This window comes from Lagopus muta, chromosome 6 (genome assembly GCF_023343835.1).
Source record: "Lagopus muta isolate bLagMut1 chromosome 6, bLagMut1 primary, whole genome shotgun sequence".
NCBI lineage: Eukaryota > Metazoa > Chordata > Aves > Galliformes > Phasianidae > Lagopus > Lagopus muta.
In genome coordinates this window covers 40190081-40213235 of record NC_064438.1, presented here as the reverse complement: position 1 = coordinate 40213235, position 23155 = coordinate 40190081, and the positions used below count along the sequence as shown (strand labels likewise).

At 35.8% G+C, this 23155-nt stretch overlaps 1 protein-coding gene across 20 annotated transcripts in view; it reads right to left on the bottom strand.

The window, feature by feature from the left end:
• NRXN3 (neurexin 3) overlaps positions 1 to 23155 on the bottom strand; it is a 945174-nt gene that overhangs the window by 100446 nt on the left and 821573 nt on the right. For 8 of the 20 annotated variants that reach the window (XM_048950084.1, XM_048950091.1, XM_048950089.1 and 5 more), the window contains one exon: positions 5664 to 5971. In XM_048950084.1, coding sequence (XP_048806041.1) covers positions 5664 to 5971 — 308 coding nt within the window. Of the gene's footprint in view, positions 1 to 5663; positions 5972 to 7297; positions 7358 to 12269; positions 12360 to 23155 lie in introns of all 20 variants that reach the window. The other 12 variants (XR_007377978.1, XR_007377979.1, XM_048950079.1 and 9 more) reach the window with 2 other exon arrangements.

The following is a 23155-nucleotide window of genomic DNA, read 5'->3' as shown; positions in this document are numbered from 1 at the left end:
AAACACTGTGTGCACCAAATTGTGACACTCAGGTTTGCTACACATATCATCAATGAAGTCTCTCCAAGGAGTCATGCAAGAGTTGTCTCCATTTGGAACTCACAATAGTTATCAAGTTCAATGTTCAAATAACACTGCCGATAATGTCAATAAATGACAGCAATCATCAGCACATAGATGAGCTGTTTTACAAATGCAATGATCTGTGCTAGTGTAATTGTGCTTAGGAGAATTACAGAACTAAGTTTATTTCTATTGTCAGTACCTGCTAGCATCTGGAAGCAAGGCAGATCAGAAAAATAATAGTACAGTAAAATTATGTTCTCTTTTTGGATGGGTATTGAAACCCCGGATCCAGAAGTGCAGCACACGTATCTTCTGCAGAAGGTGAATGAAATAATGAAAATATAGGATCATATTTCAAATCATAAGAGCTAATTTGAATATCCTGATCACTACATCAATAAATATAATTTATCCTCCCCTCCAGCTTCCAAACCACATTATGATCATATCTCTTCAGAAAAGATGTGACATTGAATAGACAAATGCTATTTTGTGTGTTATGCTGCTGAAATGTAAATCTATGATCTCACTCAATACGACTGCTGGTCAGAGGAAAGGATGCTAGTCTGAAAGAAGGTACAAGACAGAATTTCTGGTCTCTTTAGGAAAAAAGCAGTTCAGGAAAAAGCAGCAAAGGAGGCACAAAAGCCAGACCACCTAATTCTCAAGCAGTACCAACAGACCAATGAAGTCCATCTTTAAAGCAGATACCAAGAAAAAAGCTTTTTTTCATTAGAACTTTACAGTCTTTGAATGAAAATGTCACTAGTGACTTATAAGAAGCAAAAAGTAAATTAAAGACCAGTCTATTTCCCCATAAGTTATTATTTGTGAGTATTAAAGAAAGTACCTTGGCAAGATCAAAGAGTGACACAACTGTATTTGTCTTAGTTGACTGAAAATGTCTAATTAGACTGACAAATCTGTGCTGTTTTCCTTTGTGAGATACACAGAAAGAAAGGATTTAGCCTGGACCTGCATATTCTGGAAAGACATTAACCAAGATTATTGGAGCCTCCGTCTAAAATAAATTTAACAGGCTGGAATGCCTAATGGTTAAAATCAAAGGTTGAGAAACTTATTCTGAGACATACCAATGGGCTGAGCACTCTACGTGGATAATGGATAGAAATCTTTATTCTTTATAAAGAATATTCTGCATAATATATGTCATACACTGTAATGTTGTCACTTTAAGATCACAGCTGAAAACACCCACAAATAATTTATTATTTTAAATTCCAAGCTATATTTGAACAGTTTGGCAAGCATCATTATCCCTATCCTTACAAGAAATTAAGACATGCACCAGATCTTCAATAGAGTACGTATTTTATGCTTCCTCATGGACAGCATAATCACAGAATCACAGAATCCTTAGAGTTGGAAGGGACCTCTGAAAGCCATCTAGTCCAACTCCCCTGCAATGAAAAAGGGGCATCCACAGCTTAATCAGGTTGCATGGGGCCTTCTCCAGCCTCTCCTTGAAAGTCTCCAGAGGCAAGACATCTACCACATCACCGGGCAATTATCCATCTGACCTCCCAGAAGGGTACTGATTTCTTTTCCACAGAAATTTTTCCATGGTTTTGGTCTTATGACACCAGCTATCCAAGCCATGGAGCAGACATATTAGGGGCCTGTCCCAGGTCAGTGAGCCCTAGAATCTCCAAGAAGCTTATCTGAGACAGATCTCTTTTTATTTTCCTTCAGGACCACTCTGAAGGATATTTGAATCACAGACACATTCCTATCAGCAATTTTACTACTATGAAGTTATACATCTCACCCATTTCTCACACAAATTCTTCTTGTCTTCCACTAAACTGAGTTTCATTTCCTTGCAGAAATAGTATACGTTTTGAAATATAATTAAGTTATAGATATTTTAAATATTAATGTTATTGCCACATGATATTTCCAGTAACATTTTTCTTTGCTTTGGATGTTTGTTTAAGACCATATCCCACTATAGTCTGGGAGCTTAACATACTGTATAGTGTGTCACTGGTCTGTGTATATGCAGTGTATTTTTAAAGCATTTCATTTTCCCATTTTCATTAAGTAGAACTGTAGTCTAAAACACTACTGGCAGTGTTAAATTACAGGAGATATTCTGATGTACAATACAAACAGAAGTTTGCAGTTATGCTGTTTTGTATTTACCAACAAGTGATATGTAAATCTAAATCCTACTAAAATTGTTTTGGATTTTGTATCACTTTGGGATGATGGATCTTGAATTTTGCACAAGCTTTATATACATTTCAAAAAGGAGAAGTTGTAACTTCTTACATATGAAAATGAGCAATTCAAATAGCACAGACTGTTCTAATACAGTAAGAATAGTTATTTAACCTGATTTTTGACATTAGGTATTAGATAGTTTTCTTTGTATCTTAGCTGGCATTTCTGCAATGAATCAGAATGCTTCTATGCTAAGTAGTGTACTCATGCAGAATAAAAAGTTCATTTTGAACTCACAGAGTTTTCAATTTAAGTATAAAACATTATATTGCAAATAGATACAGGTAAATTGAATAAAGAGAATAAAGGGATGAAAAATGTGACAATATTCATAAGCTTGATAAACAGCTACCCCAGAACATCATCAGCATAACCACTGAAAACCTTTTCAACATAGTTAAAGGAAGGTTTCAGTAACACTGGAAGTATAACCTAGTTCTGCCTTGCAAACGGTCAACTGGAAGCAGAAAGATTCTTATGATCAAATTTAACAAGTGAGCCTCCCCCCAAAAATAATAATGCTGATAAGCATGGGAAGGGGATGGGCTAAACAGAAAGGCCTTGAAAGTAAAGAAAAAATGTTTATTTCTGAGGAAAACAGGGGAGAAAACCTGGAGTAGGGTAATAAATAACTGCACATAGCCCCAGGTGGCTATATTTAACATTCCCCAAAGAGCATACTCGTTCTATTTGATTTTTCTACCACTTAGAACTGAAGTTGTAAGCAGGCCTGACAACGGTGATGTCTAACACTAGCAAGATAAAACAACCATTAGGCATCTCAAAACCACAGCTGGAGATACTGCCCAAAAAGAAAATGACGATTTCTTCTCACTTTTACTGCAGAAATAATGCATTGCAAGCTGACAGAATCAAATTCTACCAAAAGTAAGGAAGAAAGTAGAGCCATTTGTGCTGTGGCAGCAATAAAATGTCCCAGTATTGAAATGCAGAAACTTGTAATAGAGATACATATTGACTTTTATCTTGCTTTCAGTGGGCAGTATGAAGTGTCAAAGAGTTATTGCTTTAATATCATCTAAGATGAGACCATTTGTTGTGGTGCATGTGTATCCAGGAAATCATTGCTCTAACCATGTTTTTAGAAGCACTTTGACACTTTATTAAATCTTCTTGATGCACTTTCGGCATACAATGGTCTCTATAGGCCCACTGAACTACCACGTAGCTTAGGCAGGAAGCTTTCTGGAAGATTTCCTCATCAAACATTGCAGGATGATTTCCAGCTTCACTCAGACCACTAAAGTCCAGTACTAGTCTCTGTTACATTCCTATAGATAACACAGTTCTGTTAACTTTATAAATCATAGAAAATCTCCAATAAACTACAGTAACAAGAGCAGGATCTGGTCAACACTTCATTCTTCTGGAGATGTAATTATACAAAAATTTTCTCTAAAATTAGAGTAAGCTTTTGAGGAGAAGGAACACTAATTCTTTCACAGTTTATGACAAACAGAGAAGAAACCTTGAGTAATTTCTCTTTATTTGGCTGCAACTTTTAAAAATGATTACTGAGTGTTTGAGTCTCATAATTCAGTCCTGCTACCAACTGGATGTAGTGCCAAAGTTGTTGGGGCAACACTAAAACTTAGCTTGAAATTCATTTTTCTGCTGCAGCAAAAATAACTCACAGAACTGCAGAATGGTTGATGTTGGAAAGGACCTCTCTTTCCATCTGGTCCAATCCCTGCTCAAGCAGGGACATCCAGAGCAGACTTGGTGGCTTTTAAAAATCTCCCTTTCAAGAACGGAGACTCAAAAGCTCTTACCCACACAGTGAAAAAACGCTTCCTGATGCTCAGACAGAACCTACAGCATATAGTTTGTACTGGTTGCCTCTTGCCTGTCACCAGGTAGCACTGAAAAGAGACTGCCTCTGTCTTTTTTATATCCTCCCTTACTGTATTTGTTCACATCGATAAGATCCCCTGAGCCTTCTTTTATCCAGGCTGAATGGTTCCACAGCTCTCTGAAATTCTCCTCATAGGACAGATGTATCAGTCCTTTAGCCACCTCAGAGGTCCTTTTCTAGACCATCTCTAGTAGTTCCATATCTCTTTTATGCTTGGGAACCCAGAACTGAACACAGCACTCTGGGCGTGGCCTGACTTCCTAATACAGTTAAGAGGACAATTTTTCATAACCTCAGTGATCAGTGCTAGATTTAAAATAAAGAGAATAGCCATATATACACAAACACAACCAGTAACTGATGAAATCTTCTGAAACAGTAGAAGACAAGTGTGTTACTTGCATGATTCTAGATTTCAAAGTACTTTATTTCATTAGGTTCTTCCATTTCAAGCAGAAGAAATTGTTTCAGAGAAGGAAATGGAATCATTTAAATTTTTTTCTCTAACTGGACAAAAAAATACCTTTCTCTGGGGGTTTAGTGAAGGCACTCTATGATCAATAATCACTAGGTAGTGTCTCAGTCAGTATACATGAGTATCAACAAAAGCACATTACTTCAACTTGATGAGGATCTTATGTAAATAAAAATTTTAGAACATGTACTTCATCCTAGTTAATACCGTGACTGTATACTACTGAAATAAATCATTTTGAAATACTAATCCACTACTCAACTGATTATTTACGTTATTCTTTAACCTACGCATACAAGAAGAGCAAATATAAGGTTTTTATTTCTAATCAATACCACTGCCTGGCTATAACCAAATAAGTAGTTCAAAACCGCTGCATTTTTAGGTATGAACACACTATATTGGTACAATCTGGCTAGAATATCTGAGATCTATTTATCATAAGAATGTGTTTTACCAAAGATGCTGAAATTGCTCTATGTTGGAGCAACTTCATTTTGCAAGAAAGTGATCTAGATGGTGTGAAGGCTGTAAAAGGAAAATGAAAAATGGCTCAATCAGGATGTAATGCTCCACTGCTTTTCACTCCATTATGAACATCAGTGTTGCAGCAGTCTATAGTATCATAGTGATAAATAACCATACGCACACCCCCCTATAAGGCTTTGTTACTCTCTTAGCAATACATTTCACAGTATATCCAACTGAAAAAAACATTTAAAATCTTGTCCTAATTTCCTTTGGAGCAATTTTACTTACCTAAATATGGTTGCAGTTGAACAGGAGAAAAATCTGTTATTATTACATTATTATAAATACGTGTAATTCATTGAGTTTGTTCACCAACACAAGAGGACAGCACATTGTGTGTTGACTTATCTTCACAAAAACATTAAGAGTGGAACATGATTCAGATAACAGTTCTAGTGAACTTACAAATGAGCAGAGAAATGAGACTAATTAAGAACCCAAGGAAACATCCAAGACGAATTGACTCACCTGGATGCTAGGTGGTGAACGATTTTTTCGGGTTGTAGTGGTGGCCATCGTAGTTGTGGTTTCCATGACAGTAGTAGACATTTCTGGTGGCACAGAGGTTGTTGGTGTTGTTCCCAAGATGGAAGGGACCTCCCCGACAAGACGGACACTTCCATTGATTTTAATGTTAGGGTTGTTCTCTGCTGCCATGTTCAACACTTTCAAGCCATTGTAATAGAGACCGGAGAGTTGGCCTTGGAAGAGACGCCCTCTGTCTTTTCCTCCTATGGCTATTTGCGCCTGGGTGTTGAAGATCGTTAACTGTCGTCCTAGTGAAGGGGGGTGGAACAACATTATTGCTAGACATTTCCTTTACTTTGTACCTTATATTGAATCCTGGCCAGAAATGATAGACAACAAAGAAATAGATTCATTCTCAGTGTTTATGAAGACTGTAGGGTAGAAATAGAATATGAAAATGTATTGCCTGTGATTCATTAATAATAGAGATTATTTTGAAAGCAAGAACGCCTGAACCCTCATCCATCCATAGCCACTTGTGCATCAAAAATCCAGAGGAGCTATAATACAGTCAGAAACCTGAACCCACTTCTTTAGAGTTGGACCAATCTTTAACTACTAAAACGACTTCAATATGTGGCTTTTTTTTTTCCTGCTATCAATTCAAATCACAGTACCTATCAAGCTTTAAAAAACCTTTTTTAAAACCTTTTAAAACCCATTAAAAAAACCTTCCCTTTTGACTGGTCAAAGCGTGGAATTGTCTCGTAAAACCATTTTTAACATTGCAAAGGTGTTGAGGGGTGGGCTGAGGAGATAACACCAGAAAAATTGGTGGTGATCAACTGTTAATCACCATCTATACAGGAATTGTAAATGAAACTTAAGATAGGCTTATTCATGATCTTCCACCTGAAAATTTTTTGTTGTGAAGGCTCACGAAACTAAAACCAGGAAAACGCAAACACTAACATCACAATGTCTCTGAAAGAGCGAAGTTCTTGAAACAGTAAGGATAACAACTACATTCCAGAAAGCCTTACATGTAAATCCCACTTGCAGATGTTTACATTCAAGAGTAGGCAAGTTAAGTGGTTTATTCAAGGTCACACCTTGAGTATTAGGAGTGGATTGATATAATATGTAATAAGAAACACACTTTTTAAAAAATAAATCCTTATAACAATTGTCAATTCTATTTTTGCAGGCCACTTAAATCACATTTAGCCTTGTCTGCTCTATAAATACTGCGTATGTCCCAGGCTAAGAAATAAATTGCTTCATGCAGTGCAAAGATAGTGCCTATAATTTCACTGTTCTTCAGAATATTAGGACCACACCAGCTGGATTTGTTGAATTACAAGAGAGACAGACTAGGCACTGCTTTGAAGGATTATCAAAACAGCATCAAGACAACCACCATTCAAATATTTGTATTCTCCTGCTTTTATGAAATTTGTACCATGTGTCCCCATCCCATTCCTGCTCCCCAGTTCTCATTCACCACTTCCTCTACAGTCCACCCTGACTAGAAGTGCAAAAAGCCACCATGTAGCAAAGCACAAAGTATAGCCCACTGCTCATTTATTCACAGACAGTGGTTAAAGCAGATCAAAATACAAGGGGGAGCTCACCAATTTTGGTGGTCGTCGTGGCAGGTCTCGAAGTCAAGTGGTGATGCGGTGTTGCATCATCTTATGGTGACAGGATGGACCATGGGGAAGAGAATGGGGACAAGAGAAGAAATGTATCTGAAAGGAGTTCCTGTCCCCAGAGAGGGCCCTAGTTAACTGAGCAAAAGTGTATGGAGAGGTGCAACATATGGACACATGTGAAGGTGAGTTGCACACCCCTTATGCTCCTCACCCACAGATTTGTAAATGAAACACTAGGACTTGATCAGGGTGGAGGAACAGCACTGATGAAAAAATGAGAAATAAGAAATGAGGGTGCCCTTCCCCTGGAAAATGTTTAAACACATGACGCAGCATTTTGCATCTTAGGATGTTTTAAACTTACCAGAGGATCTTTATGTATGTTAAAGCAATAAACATGCACTGGAGCCACAAATTCCCAGCATGTAAAATCAGAGCAGGTTTTTTTTTTTTTTTTTTTTTTTTTTCCCCTCAGTCTTTCTGCTTGTCTATGAGGAGAATAGGATCCAGTAAAAATATCCATCAAAATGTACAGCTCTTTCAATCCAACTCCCCTCAAATCTAGAGGAATTGGTACTGTACACTATAGAAGGCGAAACTTGTCATATACTACGGCCTCAGAGACTGATTTTCTTCCTAGTAGCTCTGTCCTGTTGTGCATTAGATTTTCTAATGGACATGCTGTCAGTTCCTTACTTCACCATCTTCTGTTCTACTCACATATTCCCTCTCCCTAGAACTACATTTCCTTCCATGCTGTTTCTGTCCCTACACACCCAGACACTTCATTTGTATTGTTCCATCCTTCCCACTTCACTTATGATACAGTGCCAAAAAATGGAGATGAGGTGAATCAATAGCAGGGAATATCATCACCCATCTTCTTTCACTAATCTTGAAATGACACTGCTGAAAATGAAGGGAAAGTGCTGACCTTTCAAAACTTCCCAGTTCTATTCATTTTTTCTCCTTGAACCAAAACTGTCACTTTCTATCATCTTTTACCAAAGGGAAAAGGGGTGGGCAATGGTGAGAAAGAATTATTTTTTACTGCTCCAGGAGAAGAGCTTCCTAAACCAGGGAGGAAAAGAAAGGGGTTCTGGTTCCTCCCATTTTACTGGAGAATTATGGACCTACAAAAGATGTCATTCACTTCATTCACTCTAACCCAAGCCCATACTACATCTTTAAATATGTCTGTCATATCTTTTTTTTTTTTTTTTTTTTTTCAAAATGAGAAATAAGTACATTAAAGGTGGGAGCTGGGGGGTGGGGGTGGGGTGAGGGAGAAGGAAAATCACTTCTCTATTTCCAGGCTTTTTTCTGCATCTTCTAATGCTGACACTTTACCCCAGGGAAATGGCCACACTCCAGTAAAAAACAAAATTTTGATTGTGAATTTTGGAGTTGTCCTTGTTCAGTAAGTGGACTGCCAGTTCAGGACAATTCATGCACTACACCATATGGTAAACACCGCAGACAATACTGGTACTAGAACTCTGTTTGCTAAAAGAACAATCACTTGATTATCTATAATATGTAATTCTTTGCTCTTCGTTCTGTGACGGCGTACACATGCATGAATAAAGACAACAGGGAAATGCATATGAAATGAGAGAATATCATTGAGAAAATGTACACATAATTCTGCCACCACTGACCTCTTCTAACTATTTTTTTGATTATATGTTAGCCCTTGATCCCCCTCTAAGTGAAACTTACTGGGCTGCTGAATTTGATTGAGGAACTGTATTTATAAATTCTATTACATGTGTAAGGATTGCGAGCTTATAGTCTGTATTTTCCACAAAAAAATTCTTCCCACTGCTTAGTGCCATAGTAGAGAAAAATGACAAGTGTATTTTGTGTTTCTGAGGTGATCTTTAAACATTCTGAGTAGTTCAAGTTCTCATTTGTTTGTTTCTCATTGACTTCTTCATTTGGAGAGCTGAATACCAATAAGAAATTTCATTGAGAAATCTTAGTGAAATATAAGCTTTCTGTAATGCTAGGAGAGATTTCAGGCCTGATTTTGCAAACCCAAATTCACATCAACAGTTCTTGCTCCAAAAGTGCAGTTGTTCACCTCTCACATAAGAGGAATTTGCAGAATTAAGAGCTTCCAGAATCAGACCTTTTGTTGAAACGTATCTGTGACTTTATCAGCTCCTCATACTGCAGAACAAACATCCGAACCAGGTAGCAAGCACCAGGTATTCTACTAATAAAATAACCTGGTTTTATGATATCTGAAATTGAACAATTTAAAACTTTTTTTAAAACTCACAATCTCAGTGAAGTTAATAGTGGTTAATGTTTTACGTATTACTCGTATAATTCAAGATTGTAGGTGTGTACCTCTCTGAATACTGTAAACAATTTATATAATTAAAAAAAAAAAAAAACCCTTCAACATTAATGCTGCCACTTCAGAAAGATGCTGCATTATATACATTTCATTATTATGAATTATATAATAGTGGTACCAAAATAATGCCAAATCTATGGCAGTAAAAAACTCAATTAGAATGTGTTTAATCTTACCCCACTCAAGCCAAGAACTAACAATGGAAGACAGCTTTTCTGTGCGTTAATTCACTTATGAATCTGTCTATTCCTCCACTCATCAGTTCATCTTATTCAATTTTGATAGTGAGCTATGCCTTCACTCATCATCTTTATACAGAAGGTATCTATGATTCAGTAAGTGTTGGATGGATGACCAGATGGATGAGCAGACTGGTGAACAGCTAGGTCAATTCTTCATTCTGATTTTTTGGATGCTATATAATTTGCTGAGAAGGTCTATCTACATTGGAATGAAGGAACGAAGATGTATTGTTACAGGTGTTGCACTGCATGATGCCATTTTCCTAACACACAATGTGAAGATTGAATTTCCTTTCACTCTGGGAAAATCACACGTATATGCATCTAGCCTAAAATCACTCTTTCCTTCAAGAGTGTCTGCATTCTCAAATATTGTCATTCAGATCCCACTGCATGTGTGATTGTCTTTTAACAAAGCATCAATATTCACAAAAAGTAGACTTCAATTCAAATCTTTAGGATGGCTTACAAAGGGAAAGTACCTTGGCATGCTTATAAGCTCAAACTTAGAGAAGCAGTGACAGAAAATAAATCAAAGAAAAAACTTGTAGAAAACCAAAAAGGAAAATAAAAGATACGGAATAAAAAAATGGGTTCTCAAGCACATGAATAGCATCAAAGAATTCGACATGCATCCGTTTTAATAAAGTTGAGGCAATCACTGTCTTTAGTGTTAAAGGGACTTTAGCAATTCAAACTTACCAAGATTATCCACTGTTTAGTGTTAAGCTTTATTTATTTAATTTAGTTTGATCTTGTAAATTAACAGGGTAGCCCACTGAGATTCAATAAGCATTTTCTGTATACCTTTATCTAAATATCTTCTTACTAGCCAGCAGAAACAAATTGTTCCATGAAACCATGATGATCAAAACATATTTCTGCTTTAGTTATACAATTTTCTTAGCTTTATTTATAAACACATCAGAGTTGTAGACCAAATCTGGAAAGTGGGCAACACTGCCAACTGTCACTGAAATCAATAGGAACTGTGTGCACAGCACTTTGAAGGATGAGACTTTTCACAAAAAATATTTTGACTGCAAGTAGCCATGTTTTTAATGGCCTTAACTTGATCCCTGCTGGCTAAGTCAATTTTCTAATTCAGGTGTGGATAGAAGTTAAAAACAAAATATAGAATATATTTTTCCCATAGCACAAAATTTGATTTTTTTTCTTGGAAAATTTGGTAATACCCACAGACTAAGTCAACACAGAAAATGCAAGATTTGAGTTCAAAGGTCACCCACTTTTATCAGCAGTACTTTCTTTAAGGGAAATCAGAGAAGATTGTGTTCTGTTTTCCAAGGCTTAAAAGAAAGAAACTACCTCTAGTGATTTTTTAATTTAGATAACACGTTTAGTTTAGAAGGAAAAGAACCAGCATTACCAAGAGACCAGCCTAAATCCTGCTGAAATCATTGAGAGTTATTAAGCTATCTTCAGCAAGCTTTGGAATGAGTTCTACATCCAAGATTTAGTACTTCTCCAAACTCTTTATAAAAGAACATCACTGTTCTGACACAAGACCCATTTCAGCTGATCACTGAAGTGTATGTAGAATTCTCACTTAAGCCAATTGGACTTTTGCATATTGGTAAAAATTTTGTTGAACTGAGGCCAATTACTCCAGAGAAGCTCACAAAAGATAATAGCAGTACCCTAGACTATGGTAGGGAAGAATTTGAGTTCAAACATAAAATGTATTATTTGAGTGTTGAAATTGTACTCCACATAGAGAATAAAAGCAACAGAACAATCATCTTTCTCTGTCTCCCTCACTGTAGTTTAAAAGAAAATGTTAAAAAATGTTTTCTTTACAACATTTTTTAAAATTGTTTAGTTATTTGAAAACAATTAGAAAACACATAGCCACAGTGGCTGGTCAGACTAATGGGAAAAAAGAAATTTACAGGAAGTGATTTAATAAGGTTTGAATTTTTTTTTTTAAGAAAACTTTGATAATAAAGATATGAATGCAGTTTTAAAACAAATCAAAACAGGAAGATCATGCAGTGGTGAAATTGCCATAATACATGTTGTTGCTCTCATCCTTTCTTCATTTTATTTTGTCAGAAAACGTCTCCTGAATTTTTGCTTGTTTTTCATTACTGTGATAGCAAGCTCAGAATTTTGTCCCTTTAACTGCATTTTAATAGCAATGTATTATAGCATGATTTATCAACATATGGCAGGTGGAAGCTGACACAAATTATAATGAAAATTAAAACAGTCATTTATGCAGCAGGCGATTATCATTTAAGAAACATTTATTTGCAGGCTTTAAAAATGAGGGTTTAGAATCAAATGGGTTTAAAATGAAAGTTTTAATGACTATTACCTTTTTCCTGCAGCCACTCCTCTACAGGCCGGTTATATTTGAAGGGGATTTTCTGTTTTACCATTTGGAACCGTTCACTATCAGTGTTGCCTTTAAAGTTTAAAAAACAGCTTAAAAACAATCTGAAAAGTCAATGCAATGGTTAAGACATCCTAGATTTTTTGTTTGTTTATGACTTTATTTAGCTATAAATAAATAAGCACATGCGTGCATACATAATATATTTGAAAGAGATTTATCTTTAGTAAGGTGGAGAATAGTTATACATCCAATTGCCTGAGGTTCTGGAAGGTCAAGGAAGTTAAATCCTATGAATAACATCTCTCCTTAATTTTCAGAGTATTTTCTTATCCAGCTTGGTTAAAAGGCATGTAGAATTTGTCCAAGACATGAGACCTTGGATGAACTCAGTGACATGAGTTAAAACATTTTGAACAGACTCTAAATCTTATGGTGAAAGAATATAGCAGAACATGAAAGATATGTCAGTCACACAAGCATACAAATAGCAGCATTTTGATAAACCTTCTTGCAGTAGTACAAGATATGTGTTAGGACTTGAAAACTGGTAAAAAGAATTGAGGAACTTAGAAGAAATAAATGGTGAAAGGATGTAATAGAATTCGATTTAAAAAAAAAAAAAACTCAAAAAAGAGTAAGAAAATAGTAAAAACAAAAGTAACAATTAAAAACATGAAGAAATGTTAATTAAATATAAATGAGGACTTATGTCCAGTTACCAAAGACCAGGGCCAGTTGCCATAGGAAAACAGAAGTTTAGAAGCTAATATGAAAGCAGAAATGATTTATACTTTAAGTATAAATTTTGTGCAGTTCAGTTGTTTCACATTAATGCATAACTGCAACATTCAGTAAAGTGTATTTTGAAGAAAAGCATTTATCACTCACAGGGAGCACAATACAGATAGGGATAAGAGTCAAATCTGTCTTCATATTCCCTAGATATTCAAAAAAGCCAGGTACAGATCAGAAGGGTTGATCTAACCTTTAGTAGAAAGGCACAATATGGCTTGATTACATTAGGAGTGATAAGAAACAAATGCCATCATCCTGCTTTTGTTTTCTTCAACTACAAGTCACTTTGTGACTCATTCTAATGTTTGCTTCGTGTTTTATTTTTATAGAAGCTGTTTCATCAGATAGGCATGAAAAGAGTGTCCTTTTAATAATAATACTGTGAAAACTAGAAAAACAGAGTAAGCCCCCAGTTTACTGTGGTATACTACCATGAACAGATCCTGCATGCCAGTGCTCCGATACATGTTTGGAATAGGTGGTAGTCCAAGAATCACAAGTGCTCTGCAAAGTTTGTAATGAATGATTCTTTTGAAATCCCACAAATAAATAGCCTAACAGGACTTTATGTTAATCTGAATTTTGAAGCAGATACTGGAATCTTTTTTCCAATGTAAATACATCCTGAAGAAATATACATATACATGTATATTTCCTTGACTACATACATATATATGAATAACAGCAGGATGCTTCACCTGGTCAGCGGTAGAGATTTTCAAACTGCTAGGAATATGACTGGTAATAAAGGTCTGGCTGTAGAAGGGAAAAGTGTAGTGAATTGAAATTTCTCAGAAATAGAACATCTCATAAGAACAGGCCAGCAAGACTAAGGTAAATAGGAAACGGGACAGTGAAAAAGACATGACAGTTAAAAATGAATTTCTTGTAAATGACCTTCAAGAAAGCCAGAAATGACAACTATTGCCCACCACATCTTTAAATCTGTTTTAAGAAATCAGGTTTAATTTAATTTTATTATTATTATTAGGCAGATATATTCAGCAAGATTAATATATGTATAAAATGATACCTTTTGAAATCTATGAAAAGTTGAAGGACATTAGAAAATTCAAATAGGTTTAAAATTCAACATTAGCATCTGATCTAACTTTTTTGTTTTGCTTTTAAATTTTATTTCATACATTAGTGAGAATGAGTTTTAAATAAATGTGCATGAGAACGTATTTGTTGATATACACGATTACAACAGAGTTAGAAAACAAGCTTTCCCTTTTCAAGAGCTTGGGTTGTTCAGTAAATACCATTAAACACATACAATTATTAAATTAATATTGATTTTAAGCTTAAAAAAATAAACACAGCATTTGATATGAGACTTCAGAAAGGAAATATCATGGTTGCAACAAGAAGTGATGTAAATTCAACATGAAGCAAGTTCAGTAATGATCCTTTTGTGACCTCAGTGCAATGCCTTTCTAGAACTATATGACATACATGCCCACTTGGTTGAACAATCCCTTCACTCACATAATCTGGACTCCCTTCCTTCTCGTTGAGTCCAGCTCTAATCCAAAGCCTTATTTCAGAAAGGAATATGTAGGATAAGATGAGTCATTTTGGTTCAGTTTAGAAAATGCATTTAATCCCATAGTTCCTTTGCATTCAGAATCAATGTAGGTCTCAAAGGCCTGCAGAACATTATTTGTTATAATAAGGTTGTACCAGTTGGTGTTGCTACTTGTGATTGACTAAATATTTTTCCAACCATAAATTCTAATTGTTTAAATAATATAAAGAGAAATAGAATATTGTTATTTAAGATAATCTCCACCCTTATTCTTCTGCAGAAAGAAACCCTGTACATTAAAATAGTTTATAGACTGCTTCAATACTCAGTTTCATCTATAAAAACTCAAGCTCAGAAATGCATTCCTTCACGTATTTTTCTCCCTCCTCATGCAAAATTCTCTAATACAATCAAATCCAGATGCATGATGATGGGGATAAAACAAGTCTGTTATCCCATTTAATACTCATAAGTGCAACTAAAACAAATCCAGCTTCATCTCCGAAGTTTACAGATACTGGAAATGCAAATATGCTGTAAAACCTCAACTTTCCAACACATTGTTAAGTATCTAGATTCTTACAATCTCAAGGTTTTTCATGGTAGCATTTTGAAATGCTCTGGATCCCTGAAATCTTTTTAACCTGAATATTCAAAATATCTGGTACGTATATAATAAAATTTAACCTGCTGGCTAAATACTTTTGGTTGCCAGTCTTTTATCTTTTCATGGATCCCCCAGTATATTACTGCTAGAACTGACTACACAGATATACATAAATTAGATTCAATTCAGATCAAACTAAAATGGGAAAAATCAACAGAATTTACTTCTGCTAATCACTATTAGCAGTTCCCACAGGAAATGTTTTTATTCATAGTAAGATCTCAGGGAGAGATACTTAAAATTTTCTCATGGGCAAAGTAGAATTCTCTTCCAAGACCCTACAATGTTGGATGATGTTTTACTTACCCTTGCATGGCTCTTTAAGGAAACAGTCAATTTTTTTTCGCCTTAACACCTATTTCTAAACAAAAATGGATTCTTAAGCCAAAGAAATTTAAAGAGAGATTGAAGCTCTGAAAACTGTTTCTTCTTGGCCCAGATATCAATCACAATGATTTACTGCCTTTTGGTAAGAAAGAGAAAAGCCAAAAGATTTCAGCAAATTGCACTGTGCAGAAAGGAAGTGTTTGCTTCCAGGTGGAATATTAATACAACCTGACGTGTTGTCAAGTCTGTGAAGATGCTAAGAAGAATATCCTAAGAAAACATTAATCTGTTCTAAATTAATGCCAAAGGCTGTTTTATGAAGAGAGAATACAAGCAGCAACATTTTCTACTTTGATTATAAGTTTTTAAAAACAACGAGATGTTATCTTATGAGCAGTTATAAAAGAAAGGCTATACATTGGTATGAATGATTTAAGAAAATGGTTCCAGATTAGTGCTCTAGGTTTAAACTGATTCTGCCTCACTTTGCTTTTTTTAGATGGAATTTCAGTGCAAGGAGGACCAGCAAGTTTGACTACTCTGCACAGCAGCCTCTGACACCCTCTGAAACCATTTGAGATGTTACAGAAGCCCATAATCTCACTTTCTAAGATTTACATATAGTTAATTGACATCAGTGTGGGAAAGGGGGGCACGGTAGTTTGCAAAGTTGACCTTAAGTGTGCTCTATCTTCTACTGAATAACTGATCCAGTTCAGTTCAATCCCTGGATTCCTCCAGATCTGATGCCAAGTGCTCTAGAAAAAGAGGTTGAGGTGCTTCATGGAGTAACTACCAGTTTACTCTAATATTTAATGAAAGGCAGAGATTTTGCCAACCACAAAAGTTTCAGAAGGTTGTTTGTGATAGGCACACACTGAACCTACTGAAACACTTCTGTTGCACTTGCAAATTAACTGTATACTGAATTGTCCCATTTTCACATTTTCTTAAACACATATTTAGTTTTGAACACTATGAAGTAAAGATACCACTTGTTTATATGTTACATTCAGAGCTGCCTATTTTGTAGTATTACTACAAAGCCATACTGTGGCATATGTAATATAGAACAGGAAACGTTTTCATTAAAATTGTAACATGTAAAAAATATTTACTCACGGCCGTTTTTATAAAACACTTGGACAAAGTCCAAATCTGAAACCACAGATGTGACTTACACAGAAATGAAGCAAGATAACCAAGCAATTAAACAAAATAATTATAAGATTGGTGATGTGCTATCTGTCTTTGTAACTACTGCAGATAGTCTCTACAAATTCTTGCAAAGCTTTATTTTTTGCCCTATCTAAGAAGGGACACTATGGAAAATGAATTCAAATTTTTCATTTTATTTTGAGTGACTGAAAAATAGCCAACTACTGACATTGTTTATTTTTATTTCTGGTCTCAGATAGTGTGCTTTTTCTTCACTCTTAGATTCAGTTCAAAACATATTTTGCAATTGAGTTCTCATTTTATTACTTGTCTTTGTTTTTCTCCTTAATCCTGGATGCCCTTGACTTTTATCTTTAACTTGCTCTGATCAATTTGTTTGCTGTGAGCCACACCTCTCCGTTCATCTCACTGTGGAATGGAGTTAAACACTGATCTTCACACTGCAGCTTTCCTCAGCACACTGCTTTCATGACAAAAGATGGGATCTCGGTGGCATAAAAGTTACTCATTTGACCAGATGACTGTAGTTGCTTCTAAGTTCCTATCATTTCAATCAAAAGCTTTGTGCTGTTGCCATTCTATTTTGGTTTCCCTTGCGATTTACATTTTCATATGTACCATCCCTCTACTCAGGTACTCAGATTTAATATGTTAACTATAAAAATATTAAAAAATTTTAAACTAAATAATACTGGATTTATCTTTAAAAAAATATAGGGTCCAAGTTTAAAGTAAGGCAGCAAAGGCCATGCTCAATGGGAAATTCGGAGGCAAAGTAGGAGATTAGGTGCAGTTAACATGAACCATTATAGCATTAATCAGACCAGAGAAGAGTTCACAAAGTCATCCAAATCTGTCCCTCTGCCCCAGGAAAAATTCACAACATTCAATCTTCTTTAGATTAATCTTTCAGTTCTGTCTTGAACGACCAAGAACATAAATGCCTCACCTTGATATCTAACCCACAGGTACAACAGGAGCAAAATGAAAAGAAAACGCAGCCCCATGAATTTGGAAGGAGGTTAATCAAACTTTTTCAATGGTGCCAAAGAAAAGTTAGTTTTGACAAAATGCGATCAGGACTTTATTTTACACGTCAGATAATAGTTAATTACTTCAGCTGATAATAAGAACAGTCTCCTTTAGCTCACTTGTGTTAGAGAATTGAGCTAGGGTATGGTATAGAGAAGGCAGCTCCCAGTACAACCATTTTACAGATATGAAGCAATCTGAATGTATCTTCTCTGAGACATTCTGTAAGTAGTGTATATATCGTGTTTTTTGCTGTCCATGTCCCAATTAAGCTCCATATCAGGCAGCTAAGGCTAAAGTGACTATTAAAGAACTGAAACTACATATTGATCTTTCCATTTTAAACAAGGACAAATTTCATTTTGCACAAAGAGATATGAAACAGAGATCAGAATAAAATCCACTGTTATCGCCCTCACATCTCATTTCTTTGATTTCTTTAGGAAAACTGATTTACATAGCCCTGCAGGACCAAGGAGTAACAACAAAATGCCAAAGGCACTTTATTTACATTTATATTTTAAATTCCATTAACTCTCATTCATCTTAGCTGTGGCTATGCAAGTCACACTGGAAAAACACTGGTGGAGAAACCAGCTTACAGGCATTCACACCAATTGGCATTGGTGTTTAACATGGAACTACGGAAATACAGCTGTATGTACTGCAGAGTACCTCTGTGAACAACTGCCTTAGCATAGTGCAGGGTCTGGGGAAAGAAATGCAGTGCCCTTACTACACCTGCTTTACAAAGAGTCAGTGTCTCACTGTAGTGCTCCTGAAAACAAGTGCATTCAGGTAGACAGCTAGCTTAAGTCTGACACAGCCAGCAGGGAGATAGAGCTAGGAATGTCCAACATGGATTGGAAAGCTAACCAGTTACAAATAACAGGACATTAAAAAATTCTATTGAAGGGATCAAGTTCTCTAGGGGGAGCACAAGGAAATAACTAAAAACAAGTAAAAGACTGATGAAAGAAGGTTATTAAGAAGCACTTCCTATGCAGATTACATACTAGGCAATGCTGGCCTCTTCAGGGAAATTCTTGAATTATTTAAAATCGTATTCATAAAACCTAGAAGGGTGTAGTGAGGAATATCAGTTGATTATGCAATGGAATAAACAAGAGATTGAAAACATCTGCTTGGTCCTAATTACTACGAATCCGCAAACTTTGCCTCCTCTTGAAATGATTTCTCCTGTTTCCTTCTGTTTGCATTGGCTTAGAAATAGGAAAGAATTCCAGGTCTCTGTAAGCCTTCTCAAAGACGGATGCTATTCACAAAGCCCAGCCATGAACTAGAGGCACAAGAAACACCCAAACAGTGAAAAAAATTATTACTGAGTAGCACAGGGCCAGATGTAAGGTGGGTCAGTGGGAAAAGGCACTTTCAGGCTTTTTAGATGTATTTTTTTCTACTCTAAACTTTTAAATCAATTGCCTTCTTGGAAATTACCTGAGTTACAGAAACTGCTATGGTAAAGGTAGTAGGGAAGAGATAAAATGCAACTCAGTCTGTTATGCAGAGTAGATCTCACTGACTACAAATCTGTGGGGCTTAAGGAAAAACAGAAAAGATATTTCAAGTCTGACACTAAAGTTTTCAGTCTACAGAGTGCTCCAGGTACTTACTAACCAATAGCAAAAATGCAATCCAAAATTTTTTTTATACTCAGTGCACAGTATGATATTTTCTATTTATAAGTCCCTGAATATAATTGAGTAAATTGAGGCTTTATCCTAACTTCACCTACTGGAAAACTAAGCCACAGAGTAGTAAGAGCATTGTCCCAGTCAAAGAGAACAGCGTCAATACAGTTAGGACTGGAATTTGGGAATTTCTGGTTTCCACTTCTATGCCTGGTCCTTTTCATTTGACTAGCTCTTCACACAGCTGCTCTGCTTTGATCTTTTGTCACTTCATGGGATTTCAATGATTTTGTACTCTCCAGTGTCTTTAGTGAGCAGGGAGAAGGCTAATGTGGATGCATGAGCCCCTTCTGTCACTGCATGTCAGCTGTGTCAACCTGGGATTACAGCTGGCACTGTTCTTTCTGCAGGCAATAAGATCAGAACAGCACAAAGTTGTTGTTCAATCCTCTAAGCCCTCAGGCCAGATGTTTGTTACTTACTCTGTGTGTGTATTGGAGAGAGAGAAAGACAAGGACAGACAGAGAGTTGGAAGGAAAGAGAGGAAAAAGAACATTATACAGTTCCATTTGAGCAGAAAAACTGAAACAGAACTAACCCAGAGAAAAATGTAACCATATTAATATCTGGGAGTTCATTGTGTGTGCTGTCTAGCAGAATTCCCGCTATCCAGCAATCTTATTTAGCCTGATTCCCCATCTGAAAAATATTTCTCCATCTTTCTCTGCATTACAATATAGAGCTACATTATATATGTGTTTTATATATATACATATATATATACACACACAAAATCAGTTGACTGAAACCCTAATAATTCATCTTGTTTGCTCTAGCAAACAAGAAATTCAGAAGTTTTTGATGATACTGCTCATGCTTAGTACCTGGCCATTCATACAGCCACGGAACACTCAACAAAAACAGTTCACAGCATTTGAACATTCAGTCAGGATAATCATGTTTATGTAAGCAATCACACACTTCAGCCTAGAATTATTAGCAAGACTATTAGGACATTGCTATGTCTTTTAGTGTGCATTGCTGTTTCTGGAAAGCAGTATGGTGATGACTTTATCAAGACATACAAGGGAAAATAACATGGCTTGGATCCCTCAGGGAATGTTATACACCTGTTCTGCACCAAAGCATTTCTGGCACAAAGACTCAAAGGCCTATAGCAACTACAAGAGTGTAATCCCAGTATTTAGGGAAATCCCTCAGCCCAGAGCATTTATATCATATGCAAACAGGGTGATAAAACCTAGATAGAAAGACGCTTCATTGCCCTATGGATATCTTGGTATATTTTCAAATAGACATAGACCAAGTCTACAAGGAGGGAAATGTACAGCTCATCTCTTTCAGAGTTACACTGTATGTCATACTGTGATTTGAGAATTAAGATCATCAGTGAAAAGAAGGAACTAGAAAACAGAGAAAAATGAGAGATGCCTCTAAGTTACCTGGGTTTTATTTTGTCTGGTTTGTATTAAATTTTGGCTGATCAATGTGCTTACATTATAGCAGAATAACATCTACCAAATTTCCACTGGAGAGGGAGTGAGTATATTTTCACATCATCATGTCTCTCTAGATAAATTAATGAGGGGAAAAACAAAAGCATTTGCTTTCCTGCAGAGTAACACATGTAATGATTGTGGCCATGATACAAACATGCATTGTTTATATGACCTCATGTTTCAGGTCACAAACTAAGCCTTAAAGGTACGATAGAACTTCCCAGAAATACATATTTGGGGGCATACTTTCATTGTTGTCATGGTAGATTTGCTATCATTTTCTGAAGTATCAGCCACTTGTCTGCTCTGCAACTCAAAAAGCTGATTAGATGTACAGAGGCTCTGGGAAAACAGAATAGAAACCATTCCAAATCCAGGGTCATTGAACAGAAGTGCAATTTGAACCATTCTAACAAATTTTCTTTTTTTTTTTTTTAATTTGGTATTCATCTGTGAATTGGACATAGGGGACATCAAGGCTGATTCAGGAAGTTGCAAGAAGAATGCTACGCTAATTCAACTAACAACATGCAGCAATATAATATATATTCCTGTTCTTTAGGACTGCACTGACAAAAATTTTCCTCAAAGCAGTAGTATTTTCTGACAGCATTTTCTTTATCCAGGCTATAACCAAGAAAAAGCATTTTGACTAGCTGAAATGTAGCAGTACCACTGTGGCGTACATTTACTTGTTAGAATATATATATATATTTCATAACTGTTACACAGCAATAGTAAAGAATGCTACATAAAAATCCTTCTTATTCCTCCATGCATCTTCCCTATATCTAACGGACTCTCTGTGGGATCCTACATGGGAATTAGGTTACATGCATGAAAATACCATTGTATGTGTACATTTCCTTAGGTAAACTTTGCTTCTTCTCTCAATCCGATTGATGTTAACTAATTCTGTACTATCTGATCTGCCTGGTTAACTTGCACTTCTTGATTAAAAAAAAAAATAAAAAAAATCATCTCCCTCTTTCTTAATGATAAACTTATAGAAATAGCAGTGCTTGATAACAAACCACTAATTTGGTCTTGAGATATTTTGTGATGGTAAGGCTGCATCTTATGTAGACTAATTGAGTGCATATTCTAAAAGTCAGGACCACCTTTAGGAACTGAAATTCTAACAGGAAGGATGAGTACTGAAAGTTGTAATATGGTCCCTTTTTTCTTTTTCCCTTCTGTCTTTCCAATTCTCTGTCCTCAGAGACTGAATTTGAAAGATAGAAAAGCCCTACAGCACTTTCACACAACTGTTTGGGCAATGTGGAAATGATTCACAGTGTTATACTTCCTGCGGGAAAGCAAAAAACAAAGTACATGGAAGTGAAATTGTGAGCATCGTGGAAACATTTACATAACTTTTTGTATAATCTCAGATGCTATCTCATCATTCAGTATGGATGCACCTGCATTAATGCATGTACACAAATGTTTCTGCACAAATTCCACAGCACATTTGTCTGTTGGTGTCCAAACATGTGTAGTCTTGATATCCCAGCAGATATAGGGGCCCAAAACTGAGTGCTCATATCATGTAGCCATATTGATCTGTTTTTCTACTTTATATTATAGATGTTAAAGCCCTGAAGTGACAAGTTACAATCAAATTTTGATTTCATCAACTTGTCATGCTTTAATTATCCCTCTTGGCAGATCTTTCAACATATGTCAAAGTACTGCCTTCAGAATGTCCCTCTCCAACTCTGTTTTATTAACCTTGTCTTTTTAAATGTTTTAGGCTCATAATGAAATGCAGTAAATCTGTCAAAGGTACTTTACATGCTGTCTCCAATTCATGTTGATAGAAAGCATCTAAAAGCTCATTTAAAGTCCCACAAAATGAACACAATATGAAAAATATAAAAAACACAAACAAGTGAATGACAAGAACACTGGGGATCACATTCAACTCACAAGGCTAAGCAAAGTTCAGTGCTCTTGTTCTTAACTGATTACCCACTCAGAGGGAATAGTAAAATATTAAGACCACAGTGGGATATGGCAGTACCACAGAGAAATCTCTTCAGCTCAATATCAAACACAAGTATTTATTAATCACTCCAAATAGTAATGTTCAAGATACAAGTTCTGCTTCATGGAAACAACTGAATTCAGCTAAGCTTCTTATTACCTTGCTTTCAGTG